Genomic DNA, 21,906 nt, shown 5'->3' on the forward strand with positions numbered 1-21,906 from the left:
ATCTTGATAAGAGTAAGAGACAGTTTATTCTGGAGCCATTACGAGCAAGCATGGCCTCGGAACACAGATTTACCCAAATTCCAAAATTACCTTAATTCTATGGTTTAAAGACTAAAGAAAGCCATAAATCAAGGCAAGTTTAACATACATTGGCAGGTACACCAGAGAGCTAGGTGCATTGAGATAAAGGGAGCTGCCTAGGATGCCAACTGATGAGAGTTCTGCAAAGTTAATGGCTTCTAAGAGGTTTTTATTTACTCTCATGAGGAATTAATTCAGATACAGAATGGGACAAAAAAAAAAAAAAATAGATGGCTGTTCCAGAAGCTAAAACTATGCCCAAGATAAGTAATTCACCTCTGAACCTACAAAGTTCCAATCTCTCCACTGTGCTGAAATTCCAACTGGTCCACCAGTCTCTGCAGACACAGAAACTCCTTCTGGAGGTTTTTGTTTACAGCCAGACACAGTTTCTCTTCGGGGATTTTCCCTCACACTCTCACACCATGCAATTTGCCATTTCACAGATGTAAATGGGCACATTAACCTCTCGATGATGTCAGAATTTATACATCCATGAACTAGGTCCATTTTGTTGGCGGTAATCCAGTGATTAGACCCAATTTCACTTGATAATTTGGCCACTGGAGATCAAGATTGTTTTATTACAAGCTAAATTACTAATATTTACTCTCAGATCGCACATCCCACTTCCCACAATGATGTAAAGGTCAAAGAATGGCTACAAAAAGAATAAAGAGTTTTCATGATCCACAGAAGCTCTGAGAACTTTAGAGCAGGCTCAGAGCTACTGGAGAAAGAGTTATCCAGGGCAGTTCCTGGTCAAAAAGACCTTTGGAGGGTCAGTTTGTAGTGGGCTGTTATTTGGGGGCAGGGCAAAGTGTCCTCAAGCTGGAACAAGGGGATAGAGGCAGCAATTCATCATTGTGATAACTGTCCTGGATAAGGCTCTCAAGTGACCAGGTGACAGACAAGTCAGTGTCCCCTATGACTCAGTCTTAGGCACTCCTCTTATAGCCATAAGAGAGAGATTTTATCTGGTGTGTTTAGTCATTCAGTGAGCCTGGCTGTTCAGATAGTGATCACGTCTTCCCAGTGTATTGCCATGTGTGCATGGGAGTAATTTTTTTACTTGTATGAATAAACTCGTACCTTGTGCCTGTGGTGTGTTCCAGACATGTGGCAACCATTTATTTACACAGTCAGAATGCACAGTCACCCTAACTCTGCATTTACACTCAAAGTAGAACCAGGGCAAGGGCACAGCCCAAAGCCACTGTCCCACAATATAAAACTTAGGACAAGGCAGCAGCTCATAACAGGAAGTAGCTTGGTCTCTCGGCTTGTCTTATTAAAAGAAAACCCAGGACAAGAGATCTGTATGTAGACATGGTGTCTTCATTATTTCATTAACTAGATGCTGTAGTTGCACCTACATTTTTTAATCTTTATCTGAAGAAATACAGATGTCTGGCTAAGCACTGGGAAGCCATCCTTTCAAAATGTTTGTCAGAGTTCATCAAACTAACCACATTTTTCAAATCAGAAAAGAAAGCAAAGTGTATGGGAATATGAAGTGAATTTTAAAGTTGTAACCAAGACTATTCACACTCAAAATAAAATTAAATTAATTAAAAGTTGCAGAGGTGTTTTGTATTTCATCTATACATTACTATGAATATGCACATCAAAAATCTTGTAAATTAGATTGTTATTGAATTTGAATTTATGTGATCAGTTATCACTGCAACACTTCATTTAATGTTATTGAAATCAGTCTGTTTTATGATAATCGCTGCATTAATTCACCCAACAAATAGGCTATTTATTTTTATCTTATGCTAAGTTGGCTGGTGCCACTGTCTTTACTCTCTTAGAAGATTTATTGGAGAGAAACAGATACAGCCAGACACAAATAAATACAAATAAATGGTAACTTGTTCAGATTTAAATGTGTATATAAGGTTTTGTGTTTGAGAAAAGGAAACAGGTATTAATGGGCTGAAGAGATGGATCAGAGGTTAATAAGAGCATTGACTGCAAAGGACCCAGGTTCAGTTCCCAACACCAACACGGTGGCTCAAAACCATCTGTAAGTCTAATTCCAAGTGATTCATTACCCCCTCCTGGCCTCCACAGGCTCCTGCATGCACATGGTACACATAAACTCACAGTTACATAAACATAATATATTCTCTCTTCAGCAAAATATACAAAATATGTAAATACAATTTGAGTTTTATGCTATTTCTGTTCCTCAACAAACTGCTAGAAACCATTTCAACTTTATTCTAATTTCCAGTTTAATTTAACATTTTTTTAATTTTTATTTTACATATCGATCCCAGTTCCCTCTCCCTCCCTTCCTCCCTCTCTCCCTCCCTCTTTTTCTCTCTCTCCTCCTCACATCCACCCGACCACCCTCCCTTCCTATCCCCCCCCACTCCACATGTAGGGGTGGTCATGTAAGTCTGTCAAGTCATTTGAAGTAGGGACTAGGATTTCTCTCCTGTCTCTAGGTTAAAGGGGTATCACTCCATGGGGGATGTGTCCACAAGGTCCTTTTGTTCACCAGGAATACATCCTGAGGTCCCTTAGACTGCTCAGACCTTCTAGCTGAGACCCATGTTCAGGGGGTCCGAGTCAGTCCCATGCTGGATTCCCAGCTATCAGCCTGGGGACCCAGTAGTTCCTCCTTGTTCAGGTCAGCTGTCTCTGTGTGTTTCTGCAATCTGGTCTTGTCCTCTCTCTCTCTGCATCGACTCAGTGTTCAGTTGTGGGTGTTTGTTTCTGTTTACAACAGGTACTAGATGAGGGCTCCATGATGGTGGAAAAGTTAGTCATTGATCTCATTATCAGGATAGGGCATTTATGGTAGCCTTTCCACTGTGGCTCAAATTATTAGTTGGAGTCAGTCTTGTAGGTCTCTGTACATTTCTTTAGGTTCAGTTTTCTCTTCAATCCTATAATGGCTCCCTCTTTTATGCCTCTCTCTCTCTCTCTCTCTCTCTGTCTCTCTCTCTCTCTTCTGTCTTCTATTCCTCCCCTGACTCAAATCTTCCTAGACCTAGAGCAAAGGATGACTAGCCTATAACTCACACCGCCAGTGGAACTAGGATACAAGGTGGATTCTAACAGATTCCTATAAGGTCCCTCACAGAAGGGGGAAGGGACAAGTTCTCCAGAGCACATGGGGAGTGAGGGTGGGGCAGTGAGTGGAGAGGAAACTAGGAGAAAGAGAAGGGGAGGAGAGGAAAGCATGAGGGACTAGGAAGATGTTATTTATTTTAAGTGCTGTAATTTTTAGTCAGTGAAAGTTCGGTTTAGGACCACATTACCTGCAAGCAATGTGAAATCTTATAAAAGTATGCCCTCAGAAGGTTTGCTGTAGGGCAGGCAGCTCCATAAGACCACCTTTGGACTCAAGAAACTCAACCTCTTTTCATAATACCCAACAGGTGCGCATATTATCCTTTGTTTGCCTTCGCCATGGTCCAATTTTTACACAGAGATTTTAATAGAACAAGTTATTCTCATATCTTTTTAGCTCCAGAATGCTGGATCTGTATCAGTAAGCTTTTAATCACCCCAGGTAATGGGATATAACTTCAAGTGAAGGTAATTTATGGGATCTGAGTTTCTCTTCTCTTTTTTTTCTTTAATAATAAAAATTGCATTATTGTAATGACATAAACAAAATTACCACACAGCTATATCCAAACACTGAATTTCTCCCACCCCACAGCCCCCCACCGTTTTGGGGTGGGCTGATACAGGGTTTATCTGTGTCACCCTGGCCATCTTGGAACTCACTCTATAGGTCATGCTGGCCTCCATCTCAGGATTCATCTGCCTCTCTAGTGCTGGGATTAAAGGCTTGAATGTCTTAAAATTAGCATCATTGGACTTCATAATCAAATAGTCAAAGGTTGAGAAGGGGTAAAAAAATATCTACCTCTTTTATTAGTGACATCCTCTATGTCACTAAAGTTCCCAAGTACTTTTACAAACTAAGCTGGCCTGCTGGTGTTTTGACCAAGCATCTTTCAGATATTTTTCAAGCACCACCAAAGAAAGCATAGATGGAAGAGAGGAAGAAAAGAAAGAACAGGGGGGGAAGAAGAAATAAAGATCATAGAGAAATAATTTGGCAATCTAGAAAGAAAGATGCACTATATTAGTCTGTTACCTATATGTAAGTTAATGACTGATGTGTGATTCCCAGTGTTCAAGGGCAAAGCCAGTGATGAGTAACAGGACTCATCATTATCTTTTTGCAAAATGGCTTGGGACACTGGGCACACCTTTTCCATACATAATTCTATTCCAGTAATAACTATATAAAGAGAGGAAGTCAAAAATTGGAACACCTAGATGAAGAATCACACTGGAATATTTAAAGATGCTTTCTTATTTATAAGGAGCTCCAAAGGAAAGTTGGGGGGTGCCATGCCTTCAATTTGCAGATCCAACAAAGATGAATTAGGGTTCTGAGAAAGCATTAACTGGTTATTAGTTATCGTTATACTGCAGTAGACTTGGCATTCTCATGAGCATACTACAGAGAACGCTATGTTCCTTGTCAGTGAATAAATGCAGTGTGATATTGGACAAAGTCTACTGCTGATCCATTGATGAAGCTTGAGGATTCATTTTCTGCATCTGAATCATGTTCTCTGTTCTGATTTTACTGGAGGAGAAATCACAATGCTTTTGTTGATTTTGTTTATGTTGCAAAGGTCACCATGCTTCTGATAAGGTATTCTTTGCAATCAGGTGAGTAATTAGAAAAGACCAGTGATGAGAACTCTAATTGTGTGACTGTCATTTCCTTAGGAAGCTCATCGAGACTCACCTGAAGACCATCCCCAGTCTTGCATTTTCAAATCTGCCCAATATTTCCAGGATGTAAGTAATTATTTTAATATACAGAGAACTTTGCTCTTGTGGCGTACTTTCTAAATGTTCTGTCAAAAAAAGCAATTTCTATTGTACTTGCATAAGTCAATGATATCTGCATTTTTTTGAATTTGTATTTGAAATTTTTATTTATAGAGTATTTACCTGCTTAGTTACATCTCTACCTTTTGATACCTTTGGGCCCTTTTAAATCTAATGGAAATTTCAATTCATTTGGTCATGTCAAATTCACCATTTTTGTGCATTTTAGTATATCCTAGGATGTGACAGAACCTTAGCCGAGAATTCCCAGACATTTATATGTCTCTCTCTTACCCATCCATCTTAGATTTTTATTGATTCCCTACCACTGCTAGTATAATACCAACATTTACATTTTGTCCCAAATGCAGCCAATCATTTCAGATTTCTCTCACTTAAAAACAATTCTAAGGCTTAAAAACAGAGGTGTGGTCTGCAGACGATGAGAAAAGGAATGTGCACGGTAGGCTGACAATCACTGTGTGTGTAGATTTATACCCATTAGTAATTAACTCGGAGTCACCAATAATACAGCAGTGCCCATTAAGAAAAGAAATTAAAGTGCTTCTTCCTAAAAACATTTAACCAAGAACAAGTCCACATTTGAATGTTCCCCTTCAGATCCCCTGTGTCTGCCATCTGTCATCTGTTGCTTGAGTCTGAATCTGTGCCTGCTTGAAAGCTGTCTTAATCTGTTCCTGTGTCTTTGTCTTCCATCTGTGTGCGTCCGTGTGTCTGCCCTCCTCCCACAAAGCACTCTGCTCTGCATCTATTAGAAAACACAGAAATCATCAGCACTTTACAGAAATCTTGAACACAGTTTTACTAGGGTCAAATCACTAACTCCAACTGATCCTAGCTGACCCAGACAACAAACAGTTCTCAAACAATAAAAACACCATTTGTCAACCAATATCCAAAATGGATGCTTTTAACTTTTAGGGTAGGTTTTAGGAAGTTGCTTTTGGCTTTGATATTTGCTACTTTCAGCACATAATGCACATGTGTTATTCTGGGTTGGGGCATAAAAGAGTCTATAACTTAAGATGACTACTATGGATTATCTTGGGTTGCAAAAGTTGGCTACATGGGAAACGCAAGGCAAGGTAAGTTTGGTTGTTGCCTTGTTCTCTTAAAAGCAGGTGGAATGGGCTGAAGACACAGTATGCTATCGGTCTTAAATCTCAAGTGCTCTCCAGTTATGTTATCACTTGGTTGTGATGTCCAGCCAAAATTCCAGTGTCTTAGAATGTAAGAGATATTTTTGGAGTTTTCCATTGCCATAGTCTGCACACGAAATGAGTGAGGTATCTGTCCCAGTTGGTGGCACTTCATGTTAACTCAAGCACACCCCATAACGCCAGGAGCGATCTGAACAATTTATTCCACTTATGGCCTGTGTTGGTGATCTGTTGCATCATTTCATTGATTTTCAGCTAGAATCAACCCTGACATTTGACTTTGCCAAAATCAAAGAGGACAATGCTACTGGTCTCTAGAGGGTGGAGGTAGACGACATGGGAGACATCTTTCCCTGGCCTGTATGGTCACAGTAAAGAGTTATCTAGGACAAAATGTCAATGGCCCTGAGGCCAAGAGGCCATTTTAATTGAACTTGCATGCAGTTGCTAATAAGCCTTTCTTTTTTTTTTTTTTTTTGCATTCTTGCTACACAAACCAAAATAAAACAAGGCTGTACAGATGGCTCAGGTGCTAAGAGCATTCATTGTTCATACAGAGCACCCAGGTTCAGTTTCCAGCACCCACATGGCACTTTGCAACTGTCTATACAGTTCTGTAATATTGGATGACCTCTTCAGGCAAGGGGTGCATACATACATACATACATACATGCATACATACATACATGTAAGCAAACATCATATACATAAGATAAAAATAAATATTTTAAAATATTATTTAAAGCTGAAACAATATTATTAACCCTTCCTTAACCCTCTTCTTTTCTCACCCTGGCTACTATCCCTCAGTTTCCTTTCCCAGAGTTTCATTTTTTTTTTTTTTTTTTATCATGGCTAGTTCTTCTGCATGTATTGTATTCTAATTCTCTACCCTCTTTGAGTCAACGCTTCTTTCTTTTTTTGGCTTTGCTCTCCTCTACTACAGCTATTCATAACAATTATTGAAGGTCTCAACTCCCTCCTACATTCAAGCCTGCATCTAGAACATCACTCTGATGTCCCACAATTACTTCAAATTCACTCTATCCAAATTAAGTGGGCTGCCATTCTCTGTTTCTTCTCTTTCTAATAGCATGGTAATTCAGCATCTTGTGAGCTACAAGCCTCGACTCCCCTTTAGCTTCTTCATTCGCCCTTGTATCCCATAAACAACTATGTGTCTGGTGCCTCCGCTTTGGTATCCAAGTAGGAAGAAGGGGCTGAGGAAAGTTAGAAGAACAGCATCTCACCTATCCTCCATGCTAGCTACCCAAATGTAGAAGGGAATCTCATTATGAAACGGGGAAATCTGAGCCTTCTGAGGAATTAAAATAAGTCCATTCAGGCTTGAATGTCAGCTGCAGGGAAGACCAATAAATAAATCAAAAATAGAAACACAGTTAAAAAAAACATCAATTTAAGGTTACAGCTGTGCATTAGCTTAGGTGGTAAAAATTGATTACACAGAAAATCCAAGGCAAGTAAGGTTGGTTGTTCCATTGTTCTCTTGCAAGCAGGTTAAACAAATACACAGCAGGCTAGCAGTCTCGTCTTAATTGAGTTCAAGGTGTGTTGTTAACTTTGGTTGTGAGGTCCAGCAAAAGTTCCAATCTCTTAGCATGTAGGAGACATTTTCAGAACAGTGCATCATCACAGTAGGCAGTACCCTCTGAAACACCCCATGAGGGGAATAAGATGTCTCTCTTTAATTCGTTGAAACTTTGTCTCTATTCCCAAGACCTCTATTAAAAAATGTTTCTACTTTGACACTTTCTGGTTTTGCTATTTTGAATAATGCATTCACCAATCTATTTGTTTGTGTTTGCTGAACATATGTTTATTGAGTCTGCTTAATGATAAGAACTATAAAGGCATCATAATTCAGTGGTGAAAGCCATTAGATAATTTACAGTTTTATAATAAGATATAAATCAAATGGTTCCCAGATAATTAGGAAGATGCACTGTGATTATCCATGAAAGATATGTTCATAGTGCTATGAAAGTGTACAGTGGTAACTTTAGCCTCCTCTGGAAGCTGGTAAAAAGCTTCTGAATAAAATGGCATTTGAGGCCTGCAAATGAATAGAACATAAACTATTGGAAAATTTTAGACATACTGGGATCTGGGGGAGGTGGATGTTGTTAGAAACTACACATATGGTTTGCATGATCCATGATTTGGAAAGGCCTTAACAAAGAAATTATTAAAAAAAAAAAAAGTATGTTTGAAATCCAGGTGTGATGGTACGTATTTATAAATCCCAGCACCTTGGAGGTAGAAATGGATTGATATCTGTGGATAACTGGCCAGCCAGAATAGTCTACTTAGGTGTCCCATCCCAATGAGAGGCCTTGTCTGTGGAAAAAATGTAGATGGCATCCTGGGTTATGACACCCAAGGTTTCCTCTAGCTTACACACACACACACACACACACACACACACACACACACACACACACACTTCTTCACCTGCATACACATGCACTTACACACATGTGAACACATGTATATATGTACATAAAAATAGTGTGCTCATATCACAGACACTTGCACATCAATGTTTATTATAGCCCCTCTCATGTTACTGAAATTATGGAACCAACCTGGGTATCCATCAATAGGAACAGATAAGAAAATGGTGTTTGTAGATGCAATGGAATTTGTTTCTGCCGTAAGGAATGGAAGGTTCAGGCAACCGAAGGCTAAGGCAATGGAAGGTTAATTCACCTTGTTGAGTGAATTAAGGCAGTCTCACATAGACATACTGCAAGTGTTCTCCCATTTATAGGTCCTATACTTTATAGATACAGAAAGTCACATACACACAGATGACATGCAGATGGAAGCAATACTGTCCAGGGGAGCAAAGAGGACTAATGGGAAAGGGGTGGAGCAGGAGGAGATAGGGCCGTGAAATACAGGGGGGATATGCTGAGAGCACATTATATACTTGCACTATAATGGCACTATAATGGTGATAAAAAAGAAACTAGAATGTTTGGGGTTCGTTGCTAACTTTCCACTTTGTCTTGTTTTTTACAATGTCCAGCTATTTATCTATAGATGCAACTCTGCAGCGGTTGGAACCACACTCTTTCTACAATTTGAGTAAAATGACTCACATGTAAGTACAAGGAAAAGTACAGAATAGAGCCCAACCACAACCACCGTTAAAAAATATTATTTTACATTTGTTTATTTTACTTTTGCGGTGTCAGGTTGCCAAAATATGCATGTGTAGGTCAGAAGACAACTTGCAGAAGTCCGTTCTTGACTTTCACCACGTGGGGTTTGGGGATAGAACTCAGGTCGTCGGACTTGGTAGCAAGTGCCCTTATACACTGAGGATCTCACCAAACCCACAAAGGAAGTCCTTGAGAATTTGTCAGCATCAGACTCTAAGGGAGAGCACTGCTACAGCGAATGATGAGACATATATTCTGTACAGAAGAAAATGAACAGCAGCAGAGGGGGTGAATATATAGGCAAATATACATGGATTTTGACTGCACTAAACAAAACACAGTGGAATCTAAAACACAGGCAACCCATGCTCTGTGCAGTCTCCTGGAGTCCTAAAAATGTGCAAACTGGAACTGGGCAAAGAAACCCAGCTATTAATGAGAAAAGTTTGAGTTCTTTGTGACATTTAAATTTTTTGTCAAAACATTAAAATTTGTCTTACTATTGCAAACAAAAGGAAAAGATAGTAAATCCAATATGGCTTGAATGCACAATTTTAAGCTTAAAAAATTTTAGTATTTTATTGGGTTGTAAAAGCTTATTAGGAAGTTTAAAATGTACTTGCCCATTTCTGCCTTTGTTATACAAGTTACAAGAAGGTATCTTTCTAATGTCTATGCAAAAACTCTTGGTCAGGATGCTAACACTCAGTCCTCTTTCTTTTGATGCAATAAACTATCTCCAAGAATTTCTTTAATGTGGTTGTGTTTTGGTTTTGAGGGCTTTTTTGAGGAGATTGGTGGAGGTTAGGAAGTTTTTGGCGGTAGGTTTGGTTTGGTTTGGCTTGGTTTGGTTTAGTTGGTTTGGTTTAGGATTTTGAGACCAAGTCTCATTCTGTAACCCAAGCTAGCCTGAAACTTACACCAATCCTCCTACCTCAATCTGCTAAAGGTTGAGTTTATAGGCATAAACCACTGTGCCTTGCTTTAAGGTAAAGCTGGGGGTTGGGGGAGGAGTTGAAATAGGGTTTCACCATGTAATCCAGTCTGGTCAAGAACTATAGGCTGGTCCTGAGCATATGTTCTTCCTGCATCAGCCTCCAAGTCCTGGGATTACAGCCACATGCCACAACTAAGCCCTGCATTTTTATCTCTGTTCATCAGTTCTCTCTTTCAATTAACTAAGAAACTCACAGGCAGCACACTGTATTCTTTATTGTTTGTGAGTAAACTAAATTATGATGACAATTACCAGTGATTGAAACAGTGAATTGATTGGTCACCTACTATGATTCCCATCTATTCTGTTATCTACTCAATGATGTGTGGTGAAGACTTGGCAACAAAAAGCTTATACTTTATTAGCTTAATTCCGCTATCATCCTAGGATAACTACATTTGAACTGTTACTAGGGCTAGTTGTTGAACTAGATCACAGTAACCCATCTCTAACCATACAAGCACAATGCAAAACAAGGAATTCCTCTATACACAGAATTCAAATACATGGTATCAAAAAAAGAATGGGGATGTTATGAATGATGTTAAATTGTTCTAGAGTCTTCAAATTAGCTGAGAAGTGCCTACCCTAGTTGCTTCTTTGTTGCTATGATAAAACACTATCCAAAATCAACTCAGGGGAGAATAGGGTTTATTTGGCTTACAGGTTACAATCCAGTATTGAAAGATAACAAGGCAGGAGCCTGGAGACAGGAACAGAAACCACAGAGGAATGTTCCTTTCTAGTTTACTCACCATGACTTTCTCGCCTACCTCTATTACACAGCCCAGACCCATCTGCAGAGAGATGGCACTGTTTACAGGGCAGGGCCCTTCCAATTAAAAATATGCACCCCCACATGCCCATAGGCAAATCTGACGGAGACAATTCCTTAGTCAAGATTCCCTCTTCCCAAGTTTGTCTAGGTTTGTGTCAAGTTGACAGAAACTAGCTAGCACAATGGCAACAGTTCTAACTTTATATCAGACTTTTATAATAAAGTTATAGTCCATGGGAAAGAGACTCAAGTAATTGTAGAAGAATGGATAACTAACAAGCTGATATTTGAAGGCACCAAAGAATTAACTAATGGTTGTTTTAAAAGGCAAGAAATGAAAAGAAAGAATTGCCTGAACAAATAAGTAAATTCGATCCCAAATAGTCATTGCATTACATGCAAAATAATGGTAAAAACAATACCAACTCAATTCTAATTAAAATACAAAGATTTTCCTTACTGTGCAACTTTAAAATTCTATTTGTATTGCTTTCAAGAGGCATATTTAAATGCAATACAGAATGGTTGACTGTTGATCTGCATCACCGAATAACTAAGGTGGGGGAAAAAAAGTAGAACAATAAAGGAAATCAGTAACTAGGGAGCTGCTTAATAGCACAGGGGTCTGTGCCTTCATTTCTCCTCCTTTTGTTCCTCTGTCCCCTCCTTAGGCCTTCTCTCCTCTACTGCTTTTCCATATTGTTCCTGAAGTTCTTGAGGATACATGTCAGCCAAATTGTTGCAAGCAAGCAAGCCACTTTCTCTTTCTCTGTTCCTGGCCTCACTAAGGAACCGAGAAACACTCTAGCACTTAGACTATGTGCATTGAGTGCGTGTTTAATTATTGATCTAAACACTGTCATTAATGTTACACTTTCATCTAAACGTGTACTTTATTTCAAATGAAGGGGTAATAAGCAATAATGTCTTAGTTAAGTATCTTTTGTTGTGGTGATGATTTTCTTGAAATATTATCCAGAGGAGGAAAACAATAATGGGAGGAGGAAGGAAGGAAGAAGAAGAAGAGAGAGAGAGAGAGAGAGAGAGAGAGAGAGAGAGAGAGAGAGAGAGAGAGAGAGGAGAGAGAGAGAAGGAGATGGGAGAAACAAGGGGTAGGGGTGGATGAACAGGAAACCAGCACAGACTCCAGGCAGTTCCTTGGGAATCCAGGCTACTGAAAGCAATGCCATCCTAAGATTTCCTCCGAACTCAGCCCGCAGGCCTTGTCCACTCCACCCTGCTGTGCTGGACCCAGTTGTGTTTCTTCGTTAGTGTCCTGGCTTTCGTGAAGTATAGGCATTTTCCCGTGTTCTTGGACTGTAATCGATCACTTCCAAACTGTTTGATTCAAACTCACCTTCACAGGGGAGATCTTACTCCATTCTGTACTTTCACTGTCTCCGGTGAGAGATTCTTAGTGCTTCCCGTCTGCCCTCCTTCCCTTCTGTCTGCCAAAGGGCTGTGCTGGTTGTATTTTACAGTGCCGCCTGTCTAACCTCTTTTGTGTTTCCCCTTACTCCTTGCCACACCCCCAACCCGGACTCCTCACTTCTCTCGACTGGCAACTGGCAACCTTACTTGCCTGCATGGCTCGTTGCCCTTTTGTCCTCACGTGGGCTGCACTACCTTTCATTGTGACTCTCTGGTGCCACTCACTCAAGTTCACTTGTTTAAATAATTGCCTTTCATAAAGCAATTTTCTAGGCTGCAAACCATACCTAGACAATTTTCAAACTTCTTTGTTTCCCTTTTGTTTGTCTTTGGTAACAACTCAAGCCCTCTCCCCAAATGCTAAGTTCTGGCAAGTCTGCCACTTGTCTTAGAAAAAGAGAGAAAACTACCTTGTCTAAGGCAGGATTGTCATGTGAAAGTGGAGTAGGATGGCCAGTGGTTTCACTCTGTCTAGGATAGAGGGAATCCCAAAGACTCATGACTTTCAATTTTAAAGCAATGATAAATATAAAGGTAAGTAGGGTCTTGGTCGGGTAGAAATCATAATTTAGTACTTTTTTATTTGTTTGTTTGTTTTTATTTTCTGAGGCAGGATTTCCTCTGTGTAACAGTCCTAGCTGTCCTGGAATTAGATCTGTAGACCAGACTGGCCTTGAACACACAGAGATCACCCTGCTTCTATCTCCCAAGTGCTAGAACTAAAAGCATTGTACTACCACCACCCGAATTAATTTAATACTAGGTTCGTGGACACAGCTAAGACCTTTAGAATGTAAGTGGTTAGCACTTATACTTCAAATGTGGATGGGCCTTTTTGCAGAAAATCCAAGCACAGCATTAAATTATTTGTCTGGATAAGAATTTCCTGGAGCAATGCAGTTATTTAATGCATAGAATGGACCAGTAAGGTCATGTTCTTACAGTGGGAGAGGGGAAGTGAACAGTTTCTGCTCTCAGCCTCCTTCCTCTTTCTTTCAAGGTATGCTTCACAGTCATTGTCTTTACAGAACAACTTTCAAATATGGTTTGCAAGGACATTGCAATACCTTTGTCCCTAAGTGTGGAAATAACCATAATAAAAACATTATTTGCAGAAAGCTTTCAACTGTAGGAGACATCCAATTCCTCACAAGAGAGCCTGTTGAAGAAAGAAGTGTGCTCTCGTCGTCCCTAGTCACAGATAAGGAAACTATGACTCAAAGGGATCAAGGACCTTATCCAAAGTTATATGGCCAGAAATGGCAGAGTCAAAATTCTATCACCGATCTGGCTATTCAGCAGTAAGAGGAGCAAACTAAAGGTCTGTGATGCAATGTGCATGGACCTAATCTCACAGACATCAAGCTAAATAAAAGAAGTAAAACACAACAGATCACTTGCTATATGCATTCATTTATTGGAAAAGTCCACATAAGACAAAGTTGTAGCAATATTTTAGAGCAGGGTCTGGGATGTAACTCAGTGGTTTAGCAAGTGCTTTCCAGGCACAGAGCCTTTGGTTTGATCCCAAGCACTAATAAAGTGGGGAGAGGAGGAAAGGGGAGGGGAGGGAGGAAAGGGTATCTGGCAGAAAGGAGAAACTGAGATAAACTAAAAATACCCACATGACAAATGTTGTCTATAAATGTTTGTTTTCATTTAAATGGATGTGGTTATATAAAATAAATAAATAAATAAAATTAAAAAATTAATGTCCTTGCTATTAAAATAATTGCTTAAATGTAAAAAATAAATACATAAAAATGCCCACATGATACATTTGTCATTTATAGTTATGTGTGTTCTAAAACTGAATTGTTATGATGGTCAATCCTATAAATTTAACAAAAAAAAAATCACTGAACCATGTACCTACAATGTGTGAATTCTGTGGAATAAACAAAAATATCCCTAATCTCATGGGAAATAAGATCCACTGGAACAAAGTATTGGTTGATGGATGTTTATTCGGGGAGAAATCACTTACACCAGAAACAGATGACTGCCTTGAGTTCCCACTGCAAGCATGCCACCTGGATGCTCTCCACAACCCAACCAGCAAGCAAGAGCACGAGCTGGGGTCCGGGATCCCAGTCCTAGCCTCCCGCAGATCACATCCACACCTGTGTCCACGCAGCAATGGACGTGGTCAGTGCAACAGGTGTGGGCGGGGTGGATATCTCACTACACTCCCTGAACAAAGACTTTTAAGAATTACAAAGACCAGATTCCAAGTTTTCCAAATAATGGCATGGATGCCTGGACACAATATTCTTAGTGGCCAAGCCTCAGGGGCCATCTACAGAAAGAAAGGCCATGGTAGGTTCTTACTGACTTTCCTTGTTAGCATAGGAAGTGCTGTGAACCTCTTCTAACCAATCTATGTGTGCCAAATTTTTGACTTTACTAGTGACGGTCCATGTTCAACAGTTGTTATAACACTTATGTTAACTATATATTCTTGACCAGTGATTTATATAAGTTACAAACCCATACAATATCACAACACATAGGCTGAAGTCTTAAATTGTTGGCAACATAAAATAAACCAAAGCAAGCCATTTAGGTTTACTCTGTCCCTTTCACCTAAAATTGCTATTAACAGACTCTTGACCCTTTTTGCAAGGCCATTCTGTGTCATGATTTAACTTGCCACTCTAAGTGCTCGTTGTCATGGCAACATCACTGGCTCTTGTTAATAAATATAAAGATATCTGTCCTCAACTGCTAGTCAAACCACTAAAGGGGTGTTTTTCCTCCTAAAATCTAAAAAGAAAGTGGGGAAGATAAGAAACAACAAACTAACAAACAAAGCTTTGAGACTACAGTTAAGAAAAAGGTAATCCATAATTCAAATTAACTGAGACCAAGTCCATGAGGACATTCATGTCCTGTGACAACTAGGAAACTAGGAATCTGTGGCTAATGACATGTAGTCCCCTGTTCCACCATATAAATCTAGCCTAGTCTTTTCATGAACTTTTGTTAAACTTGATTTATCTTTAATAACAACAGGAAGGGATGTATTTTATTAACAGTGCTCTTGTAACTCTTGTAGAGAAATCCGGAACACCAGAAGCCTAACTTATATAGACCCTGATGCCTTAACAGAGCTCCCCTTGCTCAAGTTCCTGTAAGTGTTGACTCATTCCTTATCATTGTGTGGGGGTTGGTAGGAGGATGTGGGGATGGGAGTGTTTTAGAGCTATGATGCTGTTGTCTATCAAGAACCTCCCTAAGATGATGTTGTCTAACATTTTAATGGTGTATGGCACAGTTAGATCATTTCTTGTGACTTTCACCCTTTCCCATTGGGCAAAGTACCAGATGAAACAGCTCACATGTTTAAAGCCTATCTCAAAAAATCAGCATACAGTTTTGGGACCTGCTCCAAGAGACATGAGAACAAAAACAGTAAAATATATACATAGTCTTTGAGTGTGGATAAAACAAAACAAAATCCCGAGAGCCAACTGGTCAATTTTATTTAGAAGCAACAATTTTATATTTATTGACAAAAGAAATATTAGAAATTTCAAAAAGCAAAACCGTAATACAGAAGTGACACACTTCTGCTTGGCTTTGGCAATGGCAGTGACTTACGAGCTAGCTATAAGCTCCATCAAGGCAGGGTGCATTTTGGTTCTCTTTCATCCTTGCTCCCTATCACACAGTGGGTACTCCAGAAAAAATATCTTAAATGGGTGTGTGAACTTTCCCAAGGTCCTCGAGACACTAGCTAGAGGAACCTCCTTTCCTGTTTAAAGGCAATTTTAAAAAGTAGAAAACCAAACAGTATAACGAAAATAAAAATCAACCTTAATCCCTGTGCCTAGAAACAATCACTATTTTATTAGTTCACTCCCTTCCAGACTTTTAAAATAAGAGTATATCTCACAGATATTTCAGGAGGTAAATCTTTAAGGCTAGATAGAAGTTATTCAGGAAATATAGGGACAGTGTTAGAAGGTCCATGAGAGGGTAGAGTACCATGATAAGGATAGAAACACGAAACCACATGGCTCTCTTGGGAGAACTGGAAACAGCCCCTGGTTGAAGGGGTGGGAGTGGGAGATTCCAGGAGTAATGGCATGAGGCATTGAGTGGAGGACCTGGGATTTACCTCATAAATTCATGATTTTTGGCCATTACAGTATACATGCTAGGTGTTGGTTTTCTTACCTAAACTTTCATTTCTCCTTTTTTAATATAGTGGCATTTTCAACACTGGACTTAGAATATTCCCTGACCTGACAAAAATTTATTCCACTGATGTATTCTTTATACTGTAAGTATGATCAACATGCACATTTAGTATATTTTGTTTGCCCCCTGACAGCTAGGATGCAGTCTTGGGAACTGGTAGAAGCCAGGAAAAGCAATGGATTCCAAGAGAAAGCAGAAAGCAGGGCAGCTATGCTGAAGGATGGAGTGAAGCACCATCGAGGAATGGCCATTGAGTTCACAGACTGTGGGCCACTGATGATGCTGACAAGAATGTTCTTTGTAGGATGATGGGGATAGGTTGGAATGGGTTTGTGCTGGCTAGTTTCATGTCAACTTGACACAAGCTAAAGTCATCCAAGAGGAGGGAACCTCAATTAAGAAAATGCCTCCATAAGATTGGCCAGTGGACAGGCCTATGAGGCATTTTTAAAATTAGTGATTGAGGGGAGGGTCCAGCCTATTGTGGGTCCTGAATTCTATAAGAAAGCAAGTTGAGTAAGCCATGAGGAGCAAACCAGTAAGCAGCACCCCTCCATGGCCTCTGCTTCAGCTCCTGCCTCCCAGTTCTTGCCCCCTTGGAGTTCTTGTCCTGACTTCCTTTGATGATGAACTGTGACATGGAAGCGTGAGCAGAATAAATCCTTTCCTCCCCAAGTTACTTTGCTTGTAGTGTTTCATGACAGCAATAGTAACCCTAACTAAGACAGGATTCAACAGAGAATTTTGGGAGAGAATTACAGAGAGGGAAGAAAGCCAACTCTTCAGGTTTACTCTTCATTTCTGTTGTCAAAAGACAACAGTGGTGAAGAGACCAGAGAGATGGCTCAGAGGTTAAGAGCTCACATCCTCTTAAAGGACCTGGGTTTAACTCTCAGCACCCACATGGCAACTCCCAATGGTTTGTAACTCCAGTTCCAGGGAATCCTACACCATTTTCTGACCTCCATGGGCTCAAGGCACTCAAACTGGGGAGGAGATGGTTTGTTTGGCTACAGTTACTGGCCATCATTTCAGGGAAGTCAAGCACCTCCCACCCATAGTCAAGAGCAAAGAGACAATAAACACACCCTTGCCTTCTTGCAACTCAGTGAGCTTCCTCTACTCCTATAGGATTCCGAATTCAGCCCATAAAAAGGTGTCACCCACATTCAATGAGGGTCTTCACACCTCAGTTAAGCGGGATAACTCCTAGCCTATTTTGTTTCATGTTTTATTTACACTTATGTGTTTGGTGTGTTTGTGTCTTGATGAGAGCATGGGGTTAGAAGACAACTCAAAGGAGTTTGTTCTCTCCTACAATGAAGGTTCTCAGAGTCACACCCCCATCAGCAAGTGCTTTACTCACAGAACTGTCTCAAGGCTCTCCCACCCACATATAATCTTTTAATGGGAAAAATAATCAAATGATTTCTTGATTTCTGAAGAGAATGGCTGAGTGGGGGAGGGGGTTTACTAATAACAGTGATACTTTATTTCTCATGTTTCCTGACAAATTTCCACTTGTCTATGCTTTATAGATGCTTCACTCGAAGTATAAAGGGAAGTTTTGGGTTTTCTTTCAATGGTGAAGCAGAGGACTAGAAAATCCTAATGAGTATGCAACCCGAGTTCCATAGAGAAATCAAGGGCATGCTTTTCATTTGCTGATTATTTCCCCAAAAGCTGGAACATAAACCAGCTGACTTACCTAACCATACAAATGAAAAAGTATGCATGCAGGAGAATTGCAAAGGATGTATTTGTACTGAAAAGTCAGCAAAGTCCAAAATGATTACCTGTAATCTCTCTCTCTCTCTCTCTCTCTCTCTCTCTCTTCCCCCCCCCCCAGTTTTTCTTCAAGACAGGGTTTTTTCGTGTAGCCCTGGCCATCCTAGAGCTTACTCTGTAGAGCAGGCTGGCCTCTAACTCAGAGATCCACCTGCCTCCACCTCCCAGGGATTGATTAAAGGTGTATGCTACCACAGCCTAACATGCTGCAAACTCTTAATATTTTTTTCCAGGAAAAAAAATGAGTATGTTTCTTGTCTACAGATAAACTCTGTTTAAACATTAGCAATCCTCTGAGAGCACCAGGCTGGCAGCATTTTGCAAATAGAGGACATTCTAAAGATACTTGTGAAATGAAATCCATTGATCCCTTTCCTTTCTCCTGATCCTTGCATTGATATAGAAAATTCTAGTTGCTATGGGCACAGTGTTACAGAGTCAGAAGTCTCCCAGCTCCATCTGCTTTGAGATAAGGAGTAAGGCCTACGAGACCTCAGCTCACACTGGAGCTTATTTGCTTGATGCACGCTTGACTCCAAATGTGTCCACTTAGAACAGCTCTCATCACCTCATGTGATCACCGTTGACCAGAAGTGGGTCAAAGAAACAGCTAAAACAGAGATGTGTTGTGGCCAGTTCTCTGAAGTGTGTATTTGCAATAAGAACCCATTTCCATCCTCCTTCTCTCAACCGTTTTCATCATTTTCTCTTGCAGTGAAATCACAGACAATCCTTATATGACTTCAGTCCCTGAAAATGCCTTTCAGGGACTGTGCAATGAAACCTTGACCCTGTAAGTATTTCCAGTTTCACTCTTGCCAGTACCTGAATTTTAATCTAAGGCTACTATCATGGTTTTCCCAGCTAAAAATGTGTCTGAGTTTTACAGAAACATGCCACCTTATGGTGTATGCTCTGCATCTGGAAAGGTTTAGTATAACTGAGTGTTACCTTGTGATGTGATATTCTACAGACCACACACAGAGTGAGTTAATAACAACTACATATTCTCTATGGCAGAAGTTGGTCATTTGTTCCAAGAAGGGCCAAGTAGGCTACGCACATTGCACTGTCTCATATCAACTGCCACCGCAAAGCAAAAGCAGACAAACAGATACGTAAGTCAGGGGGCAAGTTTCCATGTCACAATTAAGTCCCTTTATAGACACAGATTGTGGATCGGATTTGGCCTGTAGGCTTTATGGTACATTGTCCTATATCCAACTAACCCCATTCTATACAGGAAGAAGCTCCATGGAGCAAATGTGACTTTCACAGAGTAGTGCCACTGAGGGCTTTTCATATTCTGTAATTACACTTTCGCTCAGGGATCACAAACTATGATATAGTGTCTGTAATTGCTTGTTCAGTAGAAAACAGTGCTTTGGTTCAGAACATGGCCTGCTCTTTGGTTGTCCAAAAGTAGACGCTGAAGGATGGGGATGTAGCTCTGTTAGAATAGTGTTGGCCCAGCATGCACAAAGCCCTGGGTTCCACCACCAGCACCTGATAAACTGGACATGGTGGCACATGCCTGAAATCACAGGGAAGTGGAGGCAGAGAAAACAGAGGTTCAAGATCATCCTTGGTTTTATGGAATCTTCCAGACCCTGCTTCAAAACACAGAAATAAACTGAAGTGAATGTTAAATCAAGGTTAGCAATAAAACGTTCTAATAGAAGAGACCTACTGAGAGAAGACAAGTTAGTTCTTATAAATTTCTTCTTTCTTAGTGTTAGCCTCAAAGTAGAGTTAGGGATACGTCTACAGAACCCTCTCCCTGTTTTCCACACACTACACCCCACTCAATGCTACTGGGTTTTTTTGTTTGTTTTGTTTGGTTGGTTGGTCTTGTGTTTAATCTATATAGCCACCTGAGTTCTCTACTGCAGTCACATTACCATCTGGAGTATTTGTTGGATGTATATCTGATTCATTTACTCCTTAGCCAAGTTGATCCAAGTTTCCACTCAGCTTTTCACAGGGACCCTCCTTTCCAAGCCACTAGAAAACAGGGGTGGTAACATTTCACACTAGCTCCTGGGAATCAAGGTTTAAAAAAAAAATAGCTGCAAAAACACAGCATGTTAAAACATTCAAATATTACCTAAAAGGGGTGTGATCTGTCTATCTATCCCCTTAGCTTCATCTATGGGGATCAATTTAATTCCACCTATAACCGCTAAGCATTTGATTTGTGATAAGCTTTGAGGACAAGTAGGGTTTTAATTTTTTGTTTGTTTGCTTGTTTGTTTTTGAGAAAGAAGGTGAAATATGCTTTAATTTTAAAATAACAATCTATGCATTCAGATGAATGTCTTCTCAAGCAGCCATCTGAAGAAACTGCTGCTGACATGAGCTTAACTGACATCTGAAACCCTTTCCCCTTAATATGTCCACTTATTTTTTTTAAAAATCCTAGGGTCTGGAGAGATGGCTCAGCAGTTAACAGTGCTTCCTGATCACAGAGGACCTGAGTTAGACTCCTAGCACCCATATTGGATAGCTCACAACTGTCTGTAACTCAGCTCCAGGAGATACAGTGCCCTCTCCTGGCCTGCATGGACACCTGCACACACACACACACACACACACACACACACACACACACACACACACACACACACACACCTAAAAAATGAAAAAAGACAAGTGGACATTGGGAGTCCACTCTTCATGGAGGGCTACTCTCTCAGCCTAGACATGCTGGGGAGGGCCTAGGCCCTCCAAATGATATGACAGACAGATTTTGGCTGATCCCCCATGGAAGGCCTCACCCTTTCTATGGAGCAGAAGAGGGATGGGATGGAGGTTGGTGGGGGCATGGGAGAATGGGAAGGAGAAGGAACTGGGATTGATATATAAAATAAGATTTTTTCTACTTTAAATTTTAAAAAGAAAAAAAACAAAGGGAAAAAAAAAAAAAAAAAAAACTCCTTTGCAAACCTTTGTTCTTCAAAGTGAGTCAGCTTCTGAAGCAGGGCTGACTCACTGGCTCCTAAGCCTGGAGAATGGAGTTTCAAATCAGAAACATTTTGGGAATGCATATGGATGATAAGTGCAATTTTATTCACATTTCTGATACTAAAGAGGTGAAGCCCAACTGTTTAAAAAAGGAACAACACATATCCCATAAGCCATCTGCTTTGTTTACTTATTTATTCAGTTCTGGGGGATCAGCGGCCCAGAGCCTTTCACATGCTAGGTGAGCATTCTTCCACTGAGCTACATGCCCATTGATTTTTCTCTCTTTCTCTCTCTCTTTCACCTGATTTTAGGAAACTATACAACAATGGATTTACTTCAATTCAAGGTCATGCTTTCAATGGAACAAAACTGGATGCTGTGTAAGTTTAGGGTAACCATGGAAATTGC

General features: G+C 40.1%; 1 protein-coding gene across 1 annotated transcript in view; it reads left to right on the forward strand.

Annotated features, from left to right (window-relative positions):
* Nucleotides 1-21,906, forward strand: part of Tshr (thyroid stimulating hormone receptor) — a 104,703-nt gene that overhangs the window by 53,067 nt on the left and 29,730 nt on the right. Inside the window, exons 2-7 of the mRNA XM_051196147.1 lie at nucleotides 4,858-4,929; nucleotides 9,196-9,270; nucleotides 15,596-15,670; nucleotides 16,751-16,825; nucleotides 19,247-19,324; nucleotides 21,810-21,878. Of these exons, the coding sequence (XP_051052104.1) occupies nucleotides 4,858-4,929; nucleotides 9,196-9,270; nucleotides 15,596-15,670; nucleotides 16,751-16,825; nucleotides 19,247-19,324; nucleotides 21,810-21,878 (444 nt within the window). The remainder of the gene's footprint in view (nucleotides 1-4,857; nucleotides 4,930-9,195; nucleotides 9,271-15,595; nucleotides 15,671-16,750; nucleotides 16,826-19,246; nucleotides 19,325-21,809; nucleotides 21,879-21,906) is intronic.

Source organism: Phodopus roborovskii, unplaced genomic scaffold (assembly GCF_943737965.1).
Source record: "Phodopus roborovskii unplaced genomic scaffold, PHOROB, whole genome shotgun sequence".
NCBI lineage: Eukaryota > Metazoa > Chordata > Mammalia > Rodentia > Cricetidae > Phodopus > Phodopus roborovskii.